Below are 22375 nucleotides of genomic sequence, written 5' to 3'. Positions count from 1 at the left end.
ATGCAATGGAAAGAGCTAATAGCTGGTTGACTAAGGAATGTTGGTCAACTTTAGACTTGAAAACTAAACATGTCTAATCTTACCACTGTATACACAGCCTTAGAGTTTCTGCTCTGAGATTGCCTTCAAGCAACATGTAAAATTTGTTTTGGGACAACATAAAAAATATTCTCCCTCGGGGCAGTAATACAAGTACATTCACAGAGATAACAAAGTAAATTAAAGCCAGTAGACACACCGTGAAATCTGTGTTATGCAGGGAGAAAAGGAAGAACAAAAATATTTTGAAGGAACACCACTTTCGGAGAAAAGTCCGCAAAATTTACACAAAAATCTGAGCAGAATGCCACAAATTCAGTAACTTCATTCTGATACAAAACTGGGTCAGCAGCTTTTCAATATATACATTTGGCTGAAGTCTGCTAAACTCATTAAGACCTATGCTGACTATAACATGTTCAGCTGCTACATAAGGTGATCAGTATAGACAAAGAGATACTCAGAACTATGTGAGAAGCAAGTCCTAATCATGTACTTTCCCTCTGTTTCTGCTTCTTCTCTGCCCAACTGATAACTCGGCATGAAGACCACATTCTGTCTTCCACAGCCAGACACTGACCTTTCTTATTCATACAGAATACATGGCTCCTCACGAGCAAGACACACCGTTGCCAACCACCCTGTATACATCTATTCCAAGCCCTCTAGATTACAAAGACTTTAGATGCAAAATAAGTATTTACAGTGCTATTAAAACATACAATAAGAGAATGAGAGGAGGAAATGAATGAAATAGAAGTAAAGGAGAGGAAAAATTTGAACAGTTAAACAAACCTGGTTCTCTATATATGAGAATTGCCTATTAGCTTCCTTCTGTGTGGTCCTGCTGCCCAGCACACCTCCAAAGCTGCCAGATCCCTGAGAGGGTTTCCCAGCTGACAGGAAAAGTACACAACACTTGATTTGGTTGTCATTTAACTGATTGGCATTCTTATTTGTAAGATGTTATTTAGCTGGAGTTGATTTTGGAAGGGACACACTAAATTTCTTGCCAACAGACAGTACAACATTCTGAGCGCACAGACATAAGCACATGTTTATGTATGTCCCTTATATTGGTCATCTACTCAGTTGGCAGTAAAGTTCCTATCCTTAAAAAGAACAAAAAATAAGAGGTAAAGTAAAAAGGAAAAAGACTATGTATGCGCGATAAACAGACGAGAGTTTTTCAAATACTAACATACTTACAACATAAACAATTCCTACATGTTTAATCTCTGCTTATTGTTCAGCATGACAAAGGTACATTATGAGAAAGGTATATAACAAAAATTGGGGTTCAGGGCCAGAAAGAAGCATTTACACAAATGCAAAGAAAGTCAGTAACACAAGGAGGACAAAACGGCTAAAGATGAAGAAAAGAAAACACAGCACCGACCCCTCTCCAAAATGTTATTAATGTGATTTACAACAATTGCACTTACCTGTATGAACCCTGTCTTGATGGACTGCATCCAAATACATCCGCATTTCGTTTGCATCTTTAAATGGTACCTTATCAATTGTCAGGAAGCTGGTATCCTTTAGTGTTAGCATCAGGCAGCACAGTTTTCTACCATTTGGTCGTAAGGTCACAGTTTTAATGTTATGGCTTAGCTGAAAACAAGAAAGTGACTATAAACATAAATCCATTTTTAAAAGGCCAAAACACAAACTCAAACAAAACACTTCAAATGGAGAGGGTAAGAGGCACTCGCACCAAAATACTTCTCCTTGCTCCATTTCAAGCAAACATTAAGCCTCACAGAATTAATGCAATCGGTGATCTTGGAAGCTGGCAGAACTGAAAGGACAGTATCACTATAGCTCAACAGTCCCTGTATTCCTGGATAAGCTTTTTGAAACTTGCTCTGCTATCGAGTGCGACATTTTTGAACGTAAAGGAATAAGAGATTCATACAGTCCCGTTTAGCTGTCTGAAAATTCCACATCAAGTCTGAAATATAATTTAAGATGGGGAAAGTTTTAAATGTTAAGTACAAACTTCTGCTCACTTTATAATTTGCATTCAGGGAAGACAGATTTGATGTAGCTTAAAAAAATCTGCTGAGCGAGTAAGTCAATAAGAAACATGCTTAGTCTCTATGCAACATCATAAGAACTAAGTGGTGTCAAAACTTTCAGGGTTGTGGCCAAGCACAAGAATAATTTTAATACAAATTTGTGCTCCCTAATAATGCCGCTGCTACTTTATTATATCATTACTTAATTGTTACTTCATGCTAAGTCACCTGTAAGACCTGGCTGTTCAGTAAAGGCGCTACTATCCGTGCAGGTTGAGGGTAACTCCTAAAGCAGAGGAAACTAAAGAATATCTCACATCTGCAGGCTGCATGGAAGTTTGACCTAAGCATACTCTCATTTTCAATTCCCTTGTCCTTTTTTGCTTAATTCTTCATTTTGCTGCCGCTTCTTTAGCCTTGCCTAAGATCAGGCACTAGCTACACAATGACCTCTGTGCCAGTATATTGCTATACTCAATGCTTGATGCAAGACTGGAAACCACAGCCAAGGTCATTAGGCACTACACAAGACAGAGTAAAACACTGCCCATCAGATTGGAGTCTTCTCCTAATTTGGCCAGACCTGCGTACTGCCACGCTACTGATCTAAATAATGATGATGAATTAATAGACACAAACACTAATTACACTCCAACGCCAAAGTTTCGCTATACATTGCTCTAGAACCTGCCGTGTCTCCTTCAAATTATACTCAAGTTAAAAAAATAGAAATTATTCCCAATTTTTCTTTAGATTCGTTCAAGTATATAAAAGACTGAGATAGTAAAAGGCACTCCATGTCCCACAGTGAGATTTCTTTTTTTCCATGCAGAGCTCTAGCTTCTTGGAAAGCCAATCTAGATACAAGAGCAGTTTATGACAGAGGCTGGAAAACCACCTCAATCGGAAACTAGGGGTTTATTTTGCTGGGAAAATTACACTTCTAAAATACTTTGTACTCAACCCTTGTGTTTTGGGTTTGTTTTTTTTTGGGGGGGGGGGGGGGAGTGTTTGTTTGTTTGTTTTAAATATAACCTAAAAATGTCTTCAAAGACCTAAGAATTGAAAAGGGGACTCCAAATTTCTCATCCTCTTAAAATGTTGAGCCCAGTGCAAACGGATTACAGTTACTTCACCATCTCAGTGCAAAACAACCTATTTTAACTCAAAATGCTATCTATCATGAGAGGGCTCCATCCATACTCCCCGTGCACCTGTTATGACCCAGTCAGCATCACAAAGTCTTGGGAGGTGGGGGTAAACAAAGCATTGCTGTTAGTACATACCTAGCACCAAGGACAACTTAGCTAAAGCTCTGAAATGTCAGTAAAACTTATCATCCGACATAAGGATGACGCACCCGTCACTGTAGAAAGAAATATAACCCTGGATCCATCCAAATGTTCCATTAGAGAAAAGTAAAAAAAAGTGGGGAAATCACCCACAGTTCTCCCAGAGCAACTTGTCAAAAGAAAGGGAACGCTACTTCTAAAGCAAAATTATCAGGAATTTGTTGCGCCTGAAGCAGCACGCAAGAACACTGTGGCAGAGCGCGGCCGGCTCGCACAAACTACACTCAAGCACAAGCCTGCAGCACATGGGGCAGGCAGCAATCCCTGCTCTTGTGCTGGTGTCTGTGTTGCCTCAGAAAGTAGGTCCTGCTGAAAAATAACCACAATCCAAACAAAAATAATTGACCTAAAGATGCATCTGCTCATTTCCTCCTCCTCCTTTGCTGCGGTCCTAGCTGCATGGTGCCATATCACCCCCTCCACCGTATCTTGTGTTCGGTCCTTTCCCCGAATTAATTCACGTGAAAACCCTCCACTGAGCTGCAGAGAGATCTGACGGGTGCCAGAGCCAGCAGATGTGAGAGGCTGGGAGCAAAACCTGCCCCTTGAGGCCACGGTTAGCTGTTCTATAGGCTCATCCTCCCCATGGAACCACATTTCGAGTCACTGTCACACCGCATTAACACTCATCCAAGGCAGAAAGGAGCGTGTGAGAACAAGCACCCAGGGAAGGTACGAAGGGAAGAAGGCACCACTCTTCTCAGAAGAAACATGGTCCAACGCTGGATTAAATCAAACACGCAGTCACAGCATCGTGCGCGAGAAGGCAGACGATTCTTTTCAAGTCTACAGTAACAGAGGTAGGAACTATCCACAGCTAATGATTTTCTCACGCCTTGATCCCAAGGCAACACAGGCTGCCAGATTCTTTGCTGAGACTTTTCAGCACATTAAGGCAGCAAAACCTGATCTTTCAAAAAGAAAGTGAACTTTTTTTCACCGAGTCCACATACAGAAACGAATGGCTCAGAGAAAGGTCCGGTGAACACTACTGCTGAAAACCAACTGCGGCACGAAAAAGCAGAAGCCAACATTTAGATCAGTTTAGGCTGTTACAAAGTTGCTAAATAAGATAGGATTTTATTTTCTTCCAACTGCTCTTATATCCCCTATATATTTTTAAATCAGATAGAAATTTCTTACAGAAAAACGCTCCTTCGCATTCCTTCGATTTGGGGCATTTTGCACAAAAAAAAAATAGGAAGATTGAGCTGAAAACAACTATAGAATGAAAAAAAAGACAATTTAGACTGGATATTGCAAGAGAATCTTTAACGGTGATCTGCATCAGCCTCCCAGTGAGGAAACCACATTGCCTGGCATATTTAAAACCTAAAACTGTAACAATTGCTGTTCAGTGGAGGCCTGTATAAACAAGCAAAAGGTAACAAGCGAGTTAACACCGTTACTGTTCAGCTGGTAAAACTGCTAGTACAAAACGTTCTGGATCTTCACCTCTAGGTTCTGCAAATGTACCAGTAACAGAAACGTTCCAGAAATCTGAACAAGTGAGCCACCACGCTCTATACTTTGGTAACTCTTCTCTGCTTTTTGGTTCTTCCCATTCAGTGGTATCTCGATGCTGATCTTGGCAGATCCTTTAACAATCCACGTGAATAATTTACAGGAGAGTTATACAAAGGGATTAGTGTTCAGGAAACGAGGAACAAGAAACAGTGACAGAGGGGAGTTTGTGTGACACTTAATAGCCTTGAAGAGGACAGCTGTTCACAAAAGAGCACAATCCATGCACTGCCCAAACAAAAGCCTTAATATTTGGTGTACCTGAAACGTCTTTGGAATTCCTCCAACATTGTAGTGAACCACTAGACTCACTTTGTTGTCCTTCTCCACAATTTCAAAGCTCCCTTCTTTCCATTTTGTAATCCCAGTCTGCATGCTGCGCATCCGGACAGGTCCGTGCACCTTCAGCGGAGCCATGCTTTCTCACAGAAAAGAGTTACCAAGAGTAAGCGTACTCCACCTTAAAAACCTGTTAAAAAGAAGAAATTTGTAACTATAAATATATATATATATATATAATTTCTACAGAAAGATGCGTGTGGCTTAAAGTTTCTGTGGAAGGGCGGTAGAACTGTTTTGCTGGTATTTTTAAAGCAAGTGAAGGAGAGTTAGACACAAGTGAAGGGAACTTAGATTAATAAAATCTCTCCCAGTCTGGGCAGCAACGCACCGATTCCTCACCGCTGAAAGGCGAGCGGACCCAATCCAGACACAGAACTTCTCGCAAATCCTTAAAGCAACTTCAACAGATTTAAGGAAAGGAAGAAGAAAAAAAAACCAAACAACCGCCTGAGGAAAGCCGGTAAGAGATGGAAACCTAACTTTCGGGGAAGCCTGAGAGGGAAGAGGAGCTCGTTTCTGGCGGGGGCCGGGCCGGGGCTGCCCGGGGCGGCGGTGCCCTCCCGCACTGCTCCGCCCGCAGAGCCACCGGCCCGGCGGTACGAGGAGCAGCCCCCGCTCCGCTGCCGGCCAGCACGGCGGGGCGGATTTTACATAAAAAATGAGAAGAAATGAATGAAGCGGCCCCTGGCGCAGCGCGGGAGGCGCCGCCGAGGGGGGTCCCCCCCGGCAGCCCGCGCTCAGCCGCCGCCGCCGCTCCCAGCCCGACCCGGCGGCGGTCCCGCTTCCCCACCCCGCCGCCCCCGGGGCAGGGCCCCGTCGCCCGCCCAGACAGCGACACGGGGGGCGAGGGCAGCGCCTGCCGCCCCGCCGCTCCATGGCCGCCCCGGGCCGGGCCGCTCTGAGGGAAGGCGCCGCGCGGCGGGGGGGGGGGGGGGGGTAGACGACGACGGGACCCGGCCGGGCACCGCGGGGAGGGGGGGGGGGGGGGGGGGGGGGGGGGCCGAGCCCCGGTACCTGCGTCCCGGCGCGTCCCCGGCGGCGCTGGGCGGGCTGAGGCCCGGGGGAGGGGGGAGGGGAAGGGGGAAAAAGAGGGGGGGGGGGGGCGGCGGCGACAGATGGCGGGAACCGGCCAGCAGCGCGAGACGCCGCGCGACGCACGCACGCGCGCGCGCCCGCTCACGTCAGCGGGGCGGCGCCCTTCCCGGCGCGCCCCGCGACCTCCCGCGCGCATGCGCCGCAGCCGCCCCGCGCCGGTTCCCCGCCCGCCCCGCCCCGCTCGTGCGCATGCGCGAGGCCCCCTCCTCCCCGCCCCGCCCCTGTCCCGGCCTCCCTGGCGGCGGGGGGGCGGGGCGGGCCCGCGTCTATGGCGGCGGCGGCGGCGGCCTCCTGAGCCGGGCCCGGCGGCAGCACCGGCACCGCTCCCACCATGCACAGCTTGGCCACGGCCGCGGTGAGGCGAGAGGCGGCGGGACGGGGCTGGGGACGGGACCCCGTTGCGCAGGCCGCGCGTAGGTGTGAGGGGGCGTTTCTCCCCGGCCGGCCGGCCGCGGCGGGGCGGGGGGGTGGCGGAGGCCCGCTCAGCTCCCTCCCCTCAGCGCCCCGGTGGCCGGCGGGGGCGGCGGATCCCTTTGGTGGCGGGGAGCGAGCGCTTTCCCGCTCCAGCAGCCCCCCGGCGGCTCCCCCGAGCCGGCCCCGCCGCCCGCGGGCCGGGGCGGCTCTCCCGGGGGCCGGCAGCCCTTCCCCGCTGCGTGCCCCGGCTGTGCTCCCGCAGGGCTTCCCCTCCTCCTTGCCCGCTGCGCTCCCGCCCTGCGGCCGGCCGCCTGCCCAGCCCGCTGGGGAGCTCCGTGACTTGTGGCCGTGGCTGCAGGGGGAAAGCGGAGCGAGCAGAAAGGCCCTCATGGCGGCGGGAGGAAGGGCAGAGACTGCCCCTTCCTTCTCTCTTCCCCCAGTGCCTTGCGGTGCTGTCCGTAGTCGGTGCTCGCCCTCCGCCGCTGCCGTGGTGGGATGGGGCGGCCGATGTCCGGGCTGGTGGGAGCGGAACGGTCCCTCGGCCTGGCTGGCTTCGGAAATGGGAGCTGCGTTTGAACCATGTGGTTATGGGAGCTTATCTCCCGTCTGAGCGGGTTTGTGTTTCGCTTTTCTCTTCTCCAAATCCACGTTCATCGTGCGTATGAGGCTTCCTGGAGCTGACGGAGTCTCTGCTGTGGGAGGTGTATGGCCAGACCAGCAGTTAGGGCTGTTTCCAAATGAGGTTAGCTCAAGGATCTGCTTGCGCTAAGAAGCAGACAAGAGTGAGTAAAGTACTTGTGAGCAGGAGTTGAGAGAACTTTTTAAGTCTTCCCACTTTGTTTAAGTGCTTGTGACTTTAAATTGGTTCTTGGAGTGCTGGGAATACTTCTGATTTAAAGTGACGCTTTCTGGAGCATAGAAGGGTGTGCAAGATCATAGTGAACTGTCTTGATCAGCATTTACATTTTTATAGCAATATAATTCCTAAGTGCTTGTTGAAATGCGTGAGGGACTGTTTTATCTCCCATTAATCCTCTATCCGTGTTCTAGTCACCTTTCTATAAAAGGATTTTTTTAGAAGACAATTCTAACAAATTAATCTGTTTCAGGAATAGAAATAAACTTTATTTTGGGACTCATTTGAATATATATTTAATTTATATGTAATTCACACCACCTAGTAGTTCTGTATTGAAAAGTTTCCTACCACAGTCAGTTAGTATGCTTAGGCTAAAGGTGACCGGGAAGGGTGTTTGGCTCTGGAGATGTGCTTGGGAGCTGCGAGAAATAACATTACCTCGTAGTAGGGTCATGAATTGGCTCAGGAATCCCTTTGGATGTTGTGAACACTGTTGTGATAAAGCTGCGGTAAGCCAGAGCATTGGTCTTTATACAGCAATGCTGGTGGCAGAGGTGACGCTTTGATTTCAGACCTGAAGATGGCATAACGTGTATAGAGGCTTGAGAACAGGCTAAAGCCAATAAATGTAGCTGTAACTAGCAGTAAGGCATTGAAGGCCCAACTCAAACCAGTTAATTCACCGCTGTTGAAGTTCAAAGTTTATTTTGCTATTTTTGAGTTGGTGATCTATCGGAATAGTTTAAAAAGCACACGTATCCAGTTTGTCAATGTTCTGCTTTGGTTGACCAGTACTTCTACCAGTGTGCCTAGCAGCAACTGCTCAGTTAGGAGAGAAAGCCAGTTGCCTAAATCCAGTTTGTTATGTGTTGTTGGAGATGTAATCGGGCGTGGATGTTTGAGGTACTCTTGAGGAAGGTGTTACAAGATCTTTCATGATGCAGAGGTGGCTAGTTTGTGCTGTGTTGAGATACTGTTGGTGACTTTTGCTTTCCCTGCATGCAAAAGAAAGTCTGCTTGGCAGGGTTCTGTCTCGGAGCTTGCAGGATTTGTGTGTAACCTGCAGGGTTCCCCAGAATTTTAGGTTTTAGAGGGAAAAGGGGGAACAACAAAAAAGTAGGAAATTAGGAAAAAACGTCTTTCAATTTAAGCTGAAAGGAGAGGAAAAACTGTAGAGCCTGTGAAAAGCAGTTGGTTCTGGCTAAGACAGATATTGGACATAATAAACTTAATTGTGTGGAAAATCTACTTAGTGTTCTCTAGGGATCACAAGCACATGATTGTGCTTTTAAAGGGTCGATGTATTTAAGCTTACAGGAACTGAAACTTCTAGCGAGTCCAGAAAAATAGATGGAAGCTTTAGATAACACAATTATAACAACATTATTGCTGCACTGCTTGTCACTCTACTATCCCAAATAAAAACAAATGAGTTCTGTTCATTCTCCCTCTCTTTCTGAGCTCCAGTGTAGGAGTTGCCATTGGAATTGCACTCCCAGCTGTAAGAGCACAATAAATTTGTTAGGATTAGTAATTTAGTGTGAGGTTCTGGGGAAAAAAAAAATAATTGAGTAGACGAGAGGAAAAAAAGAGGATAGTAGGAAAGACAAACAGCTATAAAGGTATTTGAGCCCTAGAGTATAGAGATTGATAACAGCACATTGGCTTGTATAGTGACATTTAAGTTAAATAATACGATGAAATTGTCTGGGGGAGAGAGAAATCCCACAGCTGGGGAAGCATCTCTTTGGATGTGGCTATGGATATAATTTGTAGATGAACGGAAGAGGGAAGCATTTGCAGAAATAGAAACGGAAAGCTCTGGAGGTGCCTGCCAAAGGTTAAGAAGTCTCCCTTTATCCCTCCTGCAGTTCTGGGAGCCTGCCTCTGGCATGTGGTTTCAGGTTCGGTTCCAGCCACTTTCGATTCTTGAACTCCTTTGTATTCTCTTCAGTGCCTCGGCGATGAGCCGCTTAATAGTAGCGTTGCTGTCAGTGCAGTACAGGCAGAGCTCACATCTGGTGTGGTAAGCGCATGGAGAGTTTCAGTCTGGGCTTAAAAAAAAAAAAAGAAATACAGTCCGTTCTTTGCTCCCGGCTGTGATTGCCGTACCCGTGGGGATGCTGAGCTGGTTGCATGCAGGCTAGCTCAGGAGCAGCAGTGTACAAGCAGGGCTGTGCTTCACTTGAACAGTCAACACTGCAGCAGAATGTTTGAATAGATTCTGAACTGGCTTTTGGAAGTGTTTGCACAGCGGGTTTTAATGCCTGTGTTTGTCTCCCTCAAAATTTTGGATCTGAATCCCCAAACTGTCTCTTTGGGAAGCCTGCTGAGTGTTTGTTTACACCTTGAGTGCTTGCTGTGCCAGCAGAGGCATGAGACAAACTTCCATTGAAAGACTTGCTCTTTGCCCTTTCCACAGAAACTATGCTACAGTTCTACATTTTTCTTCCTTTCCTTCCCAGCCTTCCCTCATTTCTTTGGCTTGAAACCTTGTTGGCCTTGATGCTGTTCTTTCCCTGATGCTCCAAGAATGGCAGAAGAGAAATCCTGCATTTCTTCTGAGTAGTAGAAAATGTGCCTTGACTGTGAATACAGATCTACCCTTACCTGGGTTTATTTTGAACAGGAATTTTTCCACAAAATCAGTCTTGAAAAATTCACTTTTAGCTCCATGCATGCAAACAAGATACACAGGATGAACATGAGTCGTCTCTAACAGCAGGTGTTACTGGCTGTGGGTGGTGTCACGCTGATATTGGAGTAGTGAGAATTTTCCTAGTATTTGTATGAATATTTTTTTCTCATGGACGTTGGGGGAATCCCATTGGCAGGCTCCAATGTCATGGATGTGTTTGGAGAGAAAAAGGTAGCGTCCGCATTCCTTCGAATTTGTGGAAGCTCGCACTTGGAGTGTGAAATGAATGTGTGCTAAATGCAGGTGGAGCAAATGATAGCTGGCTAAAGTATGTGTGACCTCCCCGGGAGCTCTGCTGGCACAGACAGGCAGCAGCATGGCTCTCTTATATTGCTGAATGAAGATACAAGGTATTACTTAACAAGTGGATTAAGAGAGACTGTCCTAACGAGTCAGGCCAGAAAGTAAAACCTTTGTGTTTCAGATAGGTGAAATAATAAGACTAAGATCTAAGGAAGGGATCCATATCCAGAGCATCTTAATGCAGCTTTAGTTCTTCCTTCCTCCAGTCAGGAGTTTCTTGAGCCCTTTTTTGCTTATCTGCCAGGTTGTGGGAAGGATTTGGGCGAGACTCGGATAAAATGTTTGGACTGAAGTTTTCTTGTCTCCCTCCCAGCCTGTGCCAACAGCACTGGCTCAGGTCGACCGTGAAAAGATCTACCAGTGGATCAATGAGCTGTCCAGCCCTGAGACACGGGAGAATGCGCTGCTGGAGCTGAGCAAGAAGCGTGAGTCTGTGCCTGACCTTGCCCCGATGCTGTGGCACTCGTTTGGCACGATCGCAGCCCTCCTTCAGGTGGGTAGGACTGGCGGCGTCTTTATTCCGTGGTGCAGCACCAGCACATTGCAGAGCTTGTGCGTCCACGGGGCAGATCTGGGGAAGCACTGGTGGGGTCCCTTATTGCCGTCGCTGGGAGTATGATGTATGTTGGATCATGTGGTGAGGGGAGCAGATGTGGGAAGCCCATTTGCCATTAATCATCACTAGTAAGGTGATGTGTGTAAGAGACTGCAAGATTTCTAATTAGATAGCTTACATAGTTGGAAGGGGAACAGGCAAGTTCTTGGGTGTGTGACTCCCTGTGGATCAGGTTCTGCTTATTCTCCTACAGTGTCGTAGCAGAGCCACAACAGTCTTACTCCAAAGATCTCTGGTTTGATTTGTTTTGCATGAGCTTGAGCACTTCCTGGTCAGAAGGCTGCCCTTGCAGGGAGCCTGCTGGCAGGGCAGCATCGGAGTGCTGCTCACTGCTCCAGAGATCCTTGCAAGGGAATGTACCTGCACTTCATGTGAAACCAAGCGGCTCAGCTTATCTCTGGGCAAGCTACTCTACAGCTAATGACTGGCTATCTCTCAGTGCCAAATCTAGTCATTTCTTTCGAAGAAGGAAAGAAAAGAGTGCAGAATTGGCGATGTCAAACGGTTCTCGGAGTGGCCCTGAAACAAGTGAAGAAAATTAGAAGGGAGCTATAGTTGGAAGCAGGCAGATTTCTGAATTGGATTTCTTGCCTTCAGCTGCTTCCCCTGCATTGAGTTAGAAGAGTACCAGCAGCTACGGTATGAATAGAGTGGGTGTGCTCTGCCTCTAGGCACAGGAGTAACGCTCCTCTTCGATCTGGAAGTTCAAAACAAAGCAGTTTCTATGCTAGTAAAGACCCAGCAAATCAAATGAACCCCTTTTTACTGAAATTAAGGTTTGAATGCATTCCTGTGACTCCTTGTCAAATTGACTCTGACCCAGCTCTGCCCTTGCCTGGGCAGCGTGGTGGCTGCCATGTAACTTCAAAGTGATGCTTGGTGAAAGCAAACTGTCATCTCCTGTCACCATAGTTCCTTGCTGGGCAAGTGCTTTGGTACAGCTTTCTGGTGTTTTTCTCCTTTAGCTTTTCTTCGTCTGTTAATTTTTAGGAAATTGTAAATATTTATCCATCAATCAATCCTCCGACTTTGACAGCCCATCAGTCCAACAGAGTCTGCAATGCTTTAGCTCTACTACAGTGTGTTGCATCGCATCCTGAAACGAGGTAAGCGTTTCCAAGCGTGTGAGTTTTCTGAGGTGTTAGTGTTGACAGCTCAGCCTGTCTGTTTGACTCTGGAAGCGCGTAAGCTGCTTTCTTCTTTTTTACCAAGAGAAGTGGAGCAGAGGACAGAGCTGGAAGATAGGCAGCTGCCTGCTGCTTTCACTTGTTTGCATGGATTATTGGAATGACAGCTTTATGGTGGTCCTAAATGCGTTGCATTCCCTGGATCATTCTGAGATCCTGCAAATTCCCAAAACATTGGGTTGTGGCAACTCCTGGGAGCTCAGCCAGAGATAAGGGTGCCTTTGTGCTGAGTGCTGTGTCCAGGATCCTTGTTTTAATGAGCTTACAGTTATTTAGACCAGCAGCTTACAGTCACCTAGACCAGCTGTCCAAAGGGTGGAATGAGCAGGACTGTCCTTCCCAGAGCCCGTGTGTGGCAAGGGAGCAATAGCAGAGCCATGTCTGGAGTCCTCAGCCAGTGCCTGACTTCAGGTTTTCTCAGTCTGTGTCCAGCCCATGTTAGCAGGGGAAAAGATGATGTTGGTTCAGCCAAAATCAGTAGCTAAAACTCCGAAGAAAACTACCCAGAGATCCATGATCTCATGCTTCTGTTCCTGCTGAGAAGAAAGTGCTGCATAGCTGAAGCTGTTTTTCTGCTGCTGCAAAGTAGTGTTGAACAGCAACCCTCCATGAGATGATATCCAAAGAAACAGGGTAGTTTTACACCACACACCTTTACATTTAAAGTTTGAAAACTGAAAAGAGAGGAAGAATGTTGAGTGATTGCAAGAGAGCTTCCCTCTGCTATCAGAGCAATCTCCAGGTTTCTTCCTGCAGTCTGTATCTTTCACTATTGTCAGAAGACAGCGTGAGGACTCTTGTGGAAAGGTGGCTGTGTACATTTAAACTGTGGTAATGCCTAGAGATCAGCCAGTCTGGATTTCTGTCATGCAGAGGCTTTGCACATGCATTGTGGCTGACTGTCCCTGCCTGTGGGAGCCTGCAAGGTGAAATGCAACAGTGAATGTACAAAGCAGAGGGTTTGGGTGGCAGCAAGAGGTAATAAAAACAACAGGACATGCTGTGTTCTGGTCAGCTGGAAGCAGCCATGCAGGTAACTGACAGTTTAGGTGTTAGGTTTTGTGCTGTGCCCAGGGCAGAATTTCCTTCATACCTTCCATCAGAGAATAAACTATTACCCTGTTTCGAGGAGCAGCAGCCATGGTGTCTGTCAGGAATAGTCTGAGGCTCTGCATGGTAACGCTAGATTGTGTGCTCGCTTTGTTTTCCTTGTCTCTCACGTTGGGTGTTCTCCCTTTCCTACAGGTCAGCTTTTCTGGCAGCTCATATCCCTCTCTTCCTGTACCCCTTCTTGCACACAGTTAGCAAGACACGTCCGTTTGAGTACCTGCGGCTCACCAGCCTCGGAGTGATTGGTAAGCAGCTAGACTAATGCTGGAGCACTGGTTTCTTATCAAGTTGGATGGAGTTCATGCTGTGGGTATAGAGACCTGCACGACCAAAATCACAGGTGTCTTTTTTTTTTATTATTTTTTTTTTATTTTTTTTTTTATTGGGATCTTCCAAGTCCTGTAGTATTAACAGGAGGAGTTGCTCCTTTTCCATCAGTTGTGGAGGCAGGTTCCTCTTAGTGTGTAGGAACTGGGCTTTTCACTAATAAGAAAACACTGAAATCTGGGTGCATTGCCAAAAATATGTTTCCTGTGAGTACAAACACATGCGGGCTTGTTGTGCCTTCACCCTCAGCCCAGCCAGCTGGGATGGGATGGGTGGGTACAGACTGGGCTTTCTTTGGGTTTTTGTCATTGATTGACTTGGGTGTATTTGCCCTGTCTTCCCCTTAACCCTGTTTTTTGGTTTTTTTTGTTTTTTGTTTTTTTTTCTTCTTTCTGCCCAAAACATTTCTTTCTCAATGCATAAAGTAAGAGGGTCTTAAAATGCATTTCTTCTTCCCAGAAGTTGCTGAGGGTGGCATGATCCTCTTGTGTTTGTGTTACCACTGGGGGAGAGCCAGGAATGCACCCCCTTTCTGAAAAACAAACAACCCCCAAACCCAGCTTGATTACGCTTACGCTGCCAAAACGATTTCTTCTCCGGCCATGTGCTGCAGCATATTTAAGGTGACAGTTGCTCTGCCTGCCATTCAGACTTAATGATTCCTGGGGAGGGCACAGCACAGGCCCTCTTTGAAAGGTGAGATTTTTTTGAAACAATGTATCATTTATTGATTTTGGTTTTTGTTTTTCCTTCAAGGGGCCTTGGTGAAAACCGATGAGCAAGAAGTGATAAATTTCTTATTGACAACAGAAATTATCCCCCTGTGCTTACGCATTATGGAGTCTGGCAGTGAACTCTCCAAAACGGTACCTACTCTTTTTGTCTTAATTAAGACTTGTTGTTGTTTATCTCTGACTGACCAGGCAGCCAGTAACCCGCAGAGCTGGCTTGTGTCCCGTTGCAAATGCCGGGACAACTCTGAGTGGAGTTTTTACCTCCTCAAGAAACCAACAAACCAAAACCACCAAACGGAGCTGGAGTTCCTGAGCTTGGTAGTTTTGCTGGGAAAGATCTTGCTGCTCTCAACACCCGTTCCCTTCTTTGCAGCCCTGCAGAGTAAGTTTCAGGGCTGAGCTGGATCAACTTTCCTTGGCCTGAGAAAACAAATGCTGGAGCTATGCAGTGCAGAGGTTGGGCAGCAGCTGTTAGTGGTGGTTATGGGAATGTTCACCATACTGGACCAGTTTGCTGTCTCCTCTGATCAGGGGCCCCTTTCCCCCATGAGCTCAAATCTGTGGTCAGACTGGTCCGATGACCCAGGTAGGCTGGCCACAGGTTTTAGTCGGTGTGTGCTTCTCTGGTGAAGCCTGCTGACATTGCTGGCTGAGGTTCTTCCAGAAAGTCACGTGTCTCATGGTGAATCAGTAACGCTCAAGATGAAAACAAAAATCAGCTTGCTGTCTAGATGGCCGGGCCCAGGGACAGATCCTTCTCCTGCTTCTTGCTCTGTGACCGCAGTAGTGTGGCCGTAATCCTGGGGCTGTCCTGAGCGGCCCGGCGGTAGTTGCTGTCTTATGCAACCTGCATCCAGTTGTCTTGTACACACCGCTTTGTGTCCATCTCTTTTCTTTAGCCAGAGATGCCAAGCGTTGCGTAGTGTCCTGCATTTTCTTTTGGCTTTAAACTTTCACTGCGTAAAGCATTTGCTGCCTGCTGAAAGGCCTTTCAGCTCTGAAGCTGCCTTGAAAAGAACACAGCACAAAGGCTGTCCCTTTTCAGGGTAGATAAGTTGTTTATACACTTTCTTTTCTGCTTTCTCCCCATTCTAGGTTGCTACGTTTATTCTTCAGAAAATCCTCCTGGATGACACAGGGCTGGCATATATCTGTCAGACTTACGAGCGGTTTTCCCATGTTGCCATGATACTGGTAAGATGATTTGTTTCCTCTCTTTTAAAAAAAAAAAATTATGCTCTGGCAGCCAGCTTCTTCAGCAGCTACTTTACTGCTTTCTGGCTGGCGCAGGATAAGGGAGGCAAATCATTCCTGGGCTTACTGCTTGCGATGTTGTAGCTCTCTGCTTCTGCATGTTTCCTTTGTATATCTCTGGTTTACGTGTCAAGAGAACACATACTAGTTGTAATATACTAATTCCCCAAGATAAACCGAGTAAGCATCTCCAGAGAAGAAAAAGTTTTCAGGGTTGTTAGTTGGATGTGAATTGATTTAATTTTATGTAAGAATGATCACATGGCTCAGACCATGGATCCATTTCCCATCTCTGTCACCTGCAACAGGTTGAAAGAGCAGCAGGTTGAGCAAAGGAGTAAGAGCAGGGCAAGTGTATGTGATAATTGCCTGTGTAACAGTCTCGCAGCTGCCAGCTATTTTCAGCTTTGGATTTCTGGGGCAAGTTGTGGGTTTTCCATGCAGTAAGCCCCAGTGTTTGTCCTGTCCTCCCCTTGAACCCACGGAAGCTTTTTGCATCCACAGTGTCCTTTACCAAGGAGTTTCACAGGTTTTCTGTTTGCTGCCTGGAAGGCCAACCTCCTTTTTTTCCAACCTCTCTGAACCTGGCTCCTACTATCTGCTGCTTACGATGCTAATGCTTGTGTTGGAACTCAGAGAGAGCAGATGATTTTTGTCCATTCCCTGTCCCCTGTGAAGGAGAAGTTTGGGTACTTGTAATTTGTTCATCCCAGGAGTAATAGCCCCAGCTTGAGCTTTATTATCTTCGAGCTCGCTGAGGGGAATGTATGTCTGCCCTGGAACAGCTATTGTCCTGCTTTTGTGTTTGCTTGCTTGGTTGCTTGCTTTTTAAAGAGCAGTCTCAGGAGAAGAAAACACAGCATTAAGTTAAGCACTTTGCAGTGCTGCTTCTGTGCCTAAATATTGATGCTTTCATTGGGAATATTTATTTGTCTGTCTGTTTTCCCAAACATAAAGAAAATGTTACCTCCTAATTCACTCACAAACAGCAAAATATGAATGATTGTGAGCTGATGTCCATAATATCCAGTGTGACATGATTTTTGCATTCAAGAAAAGGATTGGCTTTGATGAAAGTACATCTGGCTTAGGGGCAAAGTGAAGGACGCAATTAGAAACCCTGGGGTAGGGGAGGAAAGGAGACCAAGGAAGAATCCGTGGCTGGGAAGGGTACGAACACAGAAGGATGTGGGTGTGTAAAGCTGTGTTAGCATGGAAGAAATCCTAGCTGTGGTATAATCCCACCATTGGGTGAAGCAGTGCCATGATTAATATTCCACAGTGCTACAGAGAAAGATGAAAATGTTCATAGACGTTTCTGTTCTCTATTTCAAAAATCAAGATAGTGTACTCCTGTCTCATGAGGGTGATGATTTAATTCCTCATCTGCTGATAATGAGTAAGATGTTAGACAAGTATGAGATGCTTTTAAAAGAGCAAGCTAGCATTCCCATCGAGGAGCTCTCTGACTTGTTGTTCTTTATTTTGAAGAAATATTGGTTTTCTGGGGAATTGCTGAGAACAGGAAGCTTACAAAAGGGCAGATGAGGGGGACCTGCTAACTGCTTGGATACCCAAATGCAGGTGAATTTGGCTAATGAGGAAAATGGTTAGTGCTAGCCAATGTAGTTTTGCAGGAAAAAACCCAACTTGTTGCACAGATTGACTCCTACATATGAGGAAGCAGACTGTTAAACCGCTTCAAAGCAGGCATGCATCCACACTGTTCGCTAGGCTGGGTGCGTTCAGAGGTGCAACCGTCTGCAGAGTCCTACATAGTGTGAGAAATGGAGGCTGGGCCCGGGAGATCTGCCCTCGTCTTGCTTCCCAGTAATGGCTTTATGAGGGATGTAGCAGAAAGAGAAAACACAGCTCTTGGGTGCGTGGTAAGACCAGATGTGGATTTTGCTATCCGTGGTGTGGGTGAGCCCAGTCCTTCGGCGTGGCTTCCCAGTCCGTTGTTAACGTTTTAAAAGGGTGTTGAAATGAAGGCAGCGCAGGTGAGAATGGGAGTGTTGCAGAGCTTGGGAACACGCCTCACGGGGCTACTCAGCCTGAGCTTATCAAAGCGTTTGGGATACATTCCCCTTCTTCCACAAGGGGGAAACCCCAGGTTCTCTTTAACCTAGCAGCGAGTTGGACCACTAAGCAGTCCTGGGGAGGTAAAAACCAAATAGAGATGAGACAAGCTTTCCCCAAGCTGCTGGGAGAATCCTTTCCAGGTCGTGGCTAGCTGCTCTTCTCAAAGGCATCTTGGCAAGCAGAGCGCCGGGCTCCATGCAGGGGTATCTAGATGAAAGGTAACGGGCTGTGATGCGTGGGAAGCCAGAGTGAGCGACTTAATGGTGTTTCCCAGTCTCTGCTGATTGTGAAGCTGTTCTTACAAAGACATTAACTGGTGGCACTGGCCTCTTTCAAACAGGGTAAAATGGTCCTGCAGCTCTCCAAGGAGCCGTCGGCACGGCTGCTGAAACATGTCGTCCGCTGCTACCTTCGCCTTTCCGATAACCCCAGGTAAACATTTTAGGAGTTTGGGCAGGGGCTTCTCCCGCTGCCTTGGAAGCGCAGTTCTTCTCCACAGTGCCCACTCGGGGAGAGGCAAGGTTCCTTGTCTGTCCTTGTGTCAGCCTTAGCTCAGTGTGGAAAATGGGTGGGTTTTTTGGTTGGTTTGGGTTTTTTATTGCTAGTCCCAGGAGCTTTTATGGTACATGGGAGAAACAGCAACTGTCTGGGGCTTGTGCAGGTTACAACTGCCTGAGCTGAAATGTAGCTTGAAGTGGGCACGAGGGAGGGACTGAGGTAGGAGGTACGCCACACTCTCCCTCTTCTGCATCATGTGGGCTGTTAGCAGTAGAAGCCAATAGATGAAATTCAGTTGAGGGAATACAAACCGATTTCATCCTGATCAGCAGCTCTGCCTAAAGCCACTGGGTATGTATTTGTTGTCTCAGCCTCTCCTGGCATCGCGTTGCTCTTGACTGACAGGTGTCAGGGCACAGGGGTTGGCTCCGTGGGGTCTAGCGTGAGGGATGGGAGCCGTGCTGGCTGGCCGAGCGCTGCGGCGCTGCTGCTCGGTGCTTTCCTTGGCCGGCCCTGCCAGGGAGACCCCCGGGCAAAGGAGTGTCGTGTCCCCAGTGGGGTTTGCTCCCCTCTTGCCCCTGTGAGTTTATTTGTTGGGCCCCGTTTCTTGTCTCTTGATGTAGGGCACGTGAAGCTCTCAGGCAGTGCCTTCCTGACCAACTGAAGGACACCACCTTCGCCCAGGTCCTGAAGGACGACACCACCACAAAGCGCTGGCTGGCTCAGCTCGTCAAGAACCTGCAAGAGGGTCAAGTCACTGACCCACGAGGCATCCCTCTTCCTCCGCAATGACTGCTGGGGGAAGTGGGGGACCGGGGAAGAAACAGCTCAGGTTTACAAAGAACCAGGAACAGGTGACCTGTTCTGCAACAAACTGGGCATGCCAGCTGCCGGCCTGTCGGACCATCCCACCCAGCCAAAGCGCTGCTCTGTAGCAATGCAGCATGCCTCTGGGGATCGCAACACCAGCAAATGCTGATACTACAGCTTCAAAAAAAAAAAAAAAAAAAATCAATAGAAACAATCTGTAAAGATCCCTATCTCTCCAGGAGGCTTGGCTGGCATCTCTCCCCCCACTGCCAGGCAGGGGGTAGTGCGGATGTCCACTCTTCCAGCTAGCTCAGCCTCTGCCCAAGCGGTGCGTGACACAGGCTGCGTGCACCACCTCCCTCTAGTTCCTTGTCACTTCTTGTTTACGTATCTGTTCAGATGAGTGAGCTGAATAAAAGCCGATCCAGTTGTTTTATCCCCTCTTAAGACTGCTACTCAGCTGCAGGTAGACCAGGGTCAGCTTTCTTCCCTGCCAGCACATCCTTGCGCCTGGCTCCGCATCCCGCTGGCGCAGCGAGCTTCTCTCTTCCTTGCCTTTGGCGCAGAGGCATCAGCTGGAGCCGGGCCATCGCGGTGCTTGCCCCGAGAGGAGGGGTGGATTACTTGCGAGGAACCCACGCCTCATAAGCTTGCTTCCCAGGGCCCTAGGGGAGGAGAAGACAGCAGGACTGTGGCTCTTGGGCTGTAAATAGTGCGCTCCCGCACTAACCAGCAGCTGGGGGCTGATGTGTGCTGGCCTCCCATTCTAGCCCAGCTCTTGCCCAGTGGAGCTGCTGGCTGGCTCGGCAAATGGAGCTCAGCGTTAGGAAACCTGCCTTGCGGTGGTCGGGAGGCCACCGACCGGTGATCCCCTGCCATGGGACAGCTGGGAGCGACATCCTGCGGGCTCCAGGTATGCCGGCTTCCGCGCCTGCCGCTGCCTGCCAGGCGCCTCTCGGTCCTGGCCCCCTCCCTTTCCCCCCCTCCAGCTCATCTCTGCCAGCCGCCTGCATCCATTTCAGCTTTCAGACCTGCCTTGGCGTCTGCCCCGGCCCCACCGGAATTAAACCGGACCAGCAGCCGCTTACCTGCCTGCCCTGCGCCGGGGGGTTGGCGCGGCCGGCTCTCGGAAGCAGCAGAGGAGCTCCCGGGCTCTGCTGCAGCGGAGCCTGCGCTTGGCTGCAGGCAAGCCTGGGCAGCTACTTGATTTCTCCCCCCTCCTCGAGTAGCTCATTTTGCTGATCATCTGCTGTGTCCTGCCAACAGTGTCTTAAATCCCATGTCGGGTTTCCCTTTCCTCCTCCCCTCGCAGCCTTGCGTAACCAGGGCAGAGCACGGCCTCTTGTTTGCCCCGGGGTCCTGTTTTATAACCATCGCCTTCTTTTCCCCTGACCTTGACAGAATGTGAGAATGCTTCTGTTTGGGTGTTTTGTTGGTGGGTTTTTTTTTTATTATTAAATAAATAATAAAACCCCAGCCAGCACAGATTGCTCCCAGTCTGATCTCTTTGCGAGGGCAAGCAGCGATGGGGGGGGGGGGGGAGGGAGAAGATTTATTGCATGTGAGCTGGGGAGAGCGCGTGGCCTTTCCCGGTGGGAGCTGGCTGCATCCCTACGGCACCCCATCGCTCCCAGAGCAGGTAAGGTGGAGGGGTCTCGCTTTGCAGGAAGGCGGCGAGCGCTTTCCCCGGCGGGCTCCGTACGGAGCCCGCCGGGGAAAGCGCTCGCCGCCTTCCTGCAGCTTGGTTGCAAGCTTCCTGCAGCTTGGTTGCAAGCTCTGGGGTGCAGCTGGCATCGACCATCTGAAATTTCGTCCCTGCCCTGCAGCCCTCGCACCCACCTCTGCCTCTCCCTTTGCTATGGGATGCTCCAGCCCTCTCCTGCTCCTTCCCTCCTCCGTCTCTCTCAGCTGGGCTTGCCCGTGGACCACCGTGTCCTTAATCGTGACCTTAATCCCAGACGGCGTTGGGAGGCGGGGGCCGGGGGCGGGCTCGCCGCCCTGCCGCTGCCGAGGGGCGGGCAGCCCGGAGCAGCCGGTGGAGCACCGGCGGAGCGGCACGGCGGCACCGGAGAGTGGGTACGGGGCTGGGCGGCGGGGGTGAGGGTTAAACCGGGAGTCCTGCGGGGGGAGAGGGGCTGGGACCCCCGGGCTCGGGCAGCTGCGTGGGGCTGGGCAGCCTGTGTGCACACCGGGACAGCAGGAGGGTGTCGGGGCGGGGGGGGATCCCTCCCTGCTTTGGCACCGCCACCCCCACGGTGGCATTTAATTCTGCCGGGGGGACTCTGCGCTGGAGCGGCTGGGGAGCGCTCACACCCGCTGGCCCTCCAGCTCCGCTTGGGGACTGTCACCTCCAGGGGAGAAGCTGCGGTGGCTCAGCGTGTGCTGGGGGGAGCTGGGGCCGTCCCTGGCAGGAGGCGGCAGCCCTGCGGGAAGCCCTTGGGTTGGGTTTCTCCAGCCCTCGGCTCCTGTCCTGCTCCCCTCGACAGCGTAATTCAGATTGGAGCGAGGGGGGGCTGCATGGGGCCGCGCTGCGCTGGGCTCGGGGCATCGCTCACGCAACAGGGAGAGCGAAACAGCCGTGTCCTTCTGTCCACGCTCATGGGATCTTCCCTGCGCTGGAAGGGATCTTCTCTTCTTTGCTGCGTGTGTGGGGCAGGCACGGCGCCACGGCTGGGGCAGGGCTGGGCACACCTGGGCCGTGCTGGGAGCTGTAAGGGCTGGCACTGGGGGAGATCAGTTTAGCTCCAAAATTTCAGCGCGGTTACGGGCCTGGAGGCTGCAAGCAGCTCCCTTGCATGCTGCCTCCTTGCACACATGGGTGGCAGGGTGCAGAGAGGACAGACCCGATGGTGGCACCAAGCCCATCCCTGTCCCAGGCCAGGATCTCTCTCTGCTCCTCCAGCCTTGGTGCCTCCCCCTCCACACTGGCTTCCCCAAACCATCCCCATCTCCATCCACTCGCCTGCTGCAGCGCAGGGGGCACGGGGCAGGCGGGCACCTGGAGCTGTGACCCTGCAAAGCGGCCGTGCCGGGCTGGGTGCTGCCAGGAGGCAGGAGGGTGCAGGCAGATGGGTGACTGGGGTTGTCCCCCCACTGGTTCCCTGGAG

At 49.6% G+C, this 22375-nt stretch overlaps 2 protein-coding genes across 4 annotated transcripts in view; one reads left to right on the top strand and one right to left on the bottom strand.

The window, feature by feature from the left end:
- USP37 (ubiquitin specific peptidase 37) overlaps window positions 1-6358 on the bottom strand; it is a 36782-nt gene extending 30424 nt beyond the window's left edge. For 2 of the 3 annotated variants that reach the window (XM_082313740.1, XM_082313742.1), the window contains exons 1-4: window positions 6296-6358; window positions 5201-5408; window positions 1485-1656; window positions 835-935 (exon numbers count right to left, since the gene is read on the bottom strand). In XM_082313740.1, coding sequence (XP_082169866.1) covers window positions 835-935; window positions 1485-1656; window positions 5201-5356 — 429 coding nt within the window. In that variant the 5' untranslated portion in view covers window positions 5357-5408; window positions 6296-6358. Of the gene's footprint in view, window positions 1-834; window positions 936-1484; window positions 1657-5200; window positions 5409-5609; window positions 5784-6295 lie in introns of those variants that run through there. The other variant, XM_082313741.1, reaches the window with a different exon arrangement.
- A 259-nt stretch (window positions 6359-6617) lies between these two features.
- On the top strand, window positions 6618-20700 carry CNOT9 (CCR4-NOT transcription complex subunit 9). Its single transcript, XM_082314280.1, has 8 exons — window positions 6618-6731; window positions 10964-11143; window positions 12257-12372; window positions 13699-13808; window positions 14647-14756; window positions 15720-15818; window positions 18301-18392; window positions 19082-20700. Exons 1-8 carry the CDS (start codon window positions 6708-6710, stop codon window positions 19248-19250), a joined length of 900 nt encoding a protein of 299 aa, XP_082170406.1. The 5' UTR covers window positions 6618-6707; the 3' UTR covers window positions 19251-20700.
- Window positions 20701-22375: the final 1675 nt, after the last annotated feature.

The sequence above is a fragment of the Platalea leucorodia genome (assembly GCF_965183815.1).
Source record: "Platalea leucorodia genome assembly, chromosome: 5".
NCBI classification, from domain to species: domain Eukaryota; kingdom Metazoa; phylum Chordata; class Aves; order Pelecaniformes; family Threskiornithidae; genus Platalea; species Platalea leucorodia.
The sequence above is the reverse complement of the archived record's forward strand: the minus strand, read 5'-3'. Positions and strand labels throughout refer to the sequence as shown.

What these genes read in the sequence shown, in the direction of transcription:
- CNOT9 (XM_082314280.1), top strand. Translation starts at nt 6,708, where the DNA reads ATGCACAGCTTGGCCACGGCCGCG. An exon ending in ACAGCTTGGCCACGGCCGCG is followed by an intron (nt 6,732 to 10,963) that starts GTGAGGCGAGAG and finishes TCTCCCTCCCAG; the next exon opens with CCTGTGCCAACAGCACTGGC. An exon ending in GCAGTGAACTCTCCAAAACG is followed by an intron (nt 14,757 to 15,719) that starts GTACCTACTCTT and finishes TCCCCATTCTAG; the next exon opens with GTTGCTACGTTTATTCTTCA.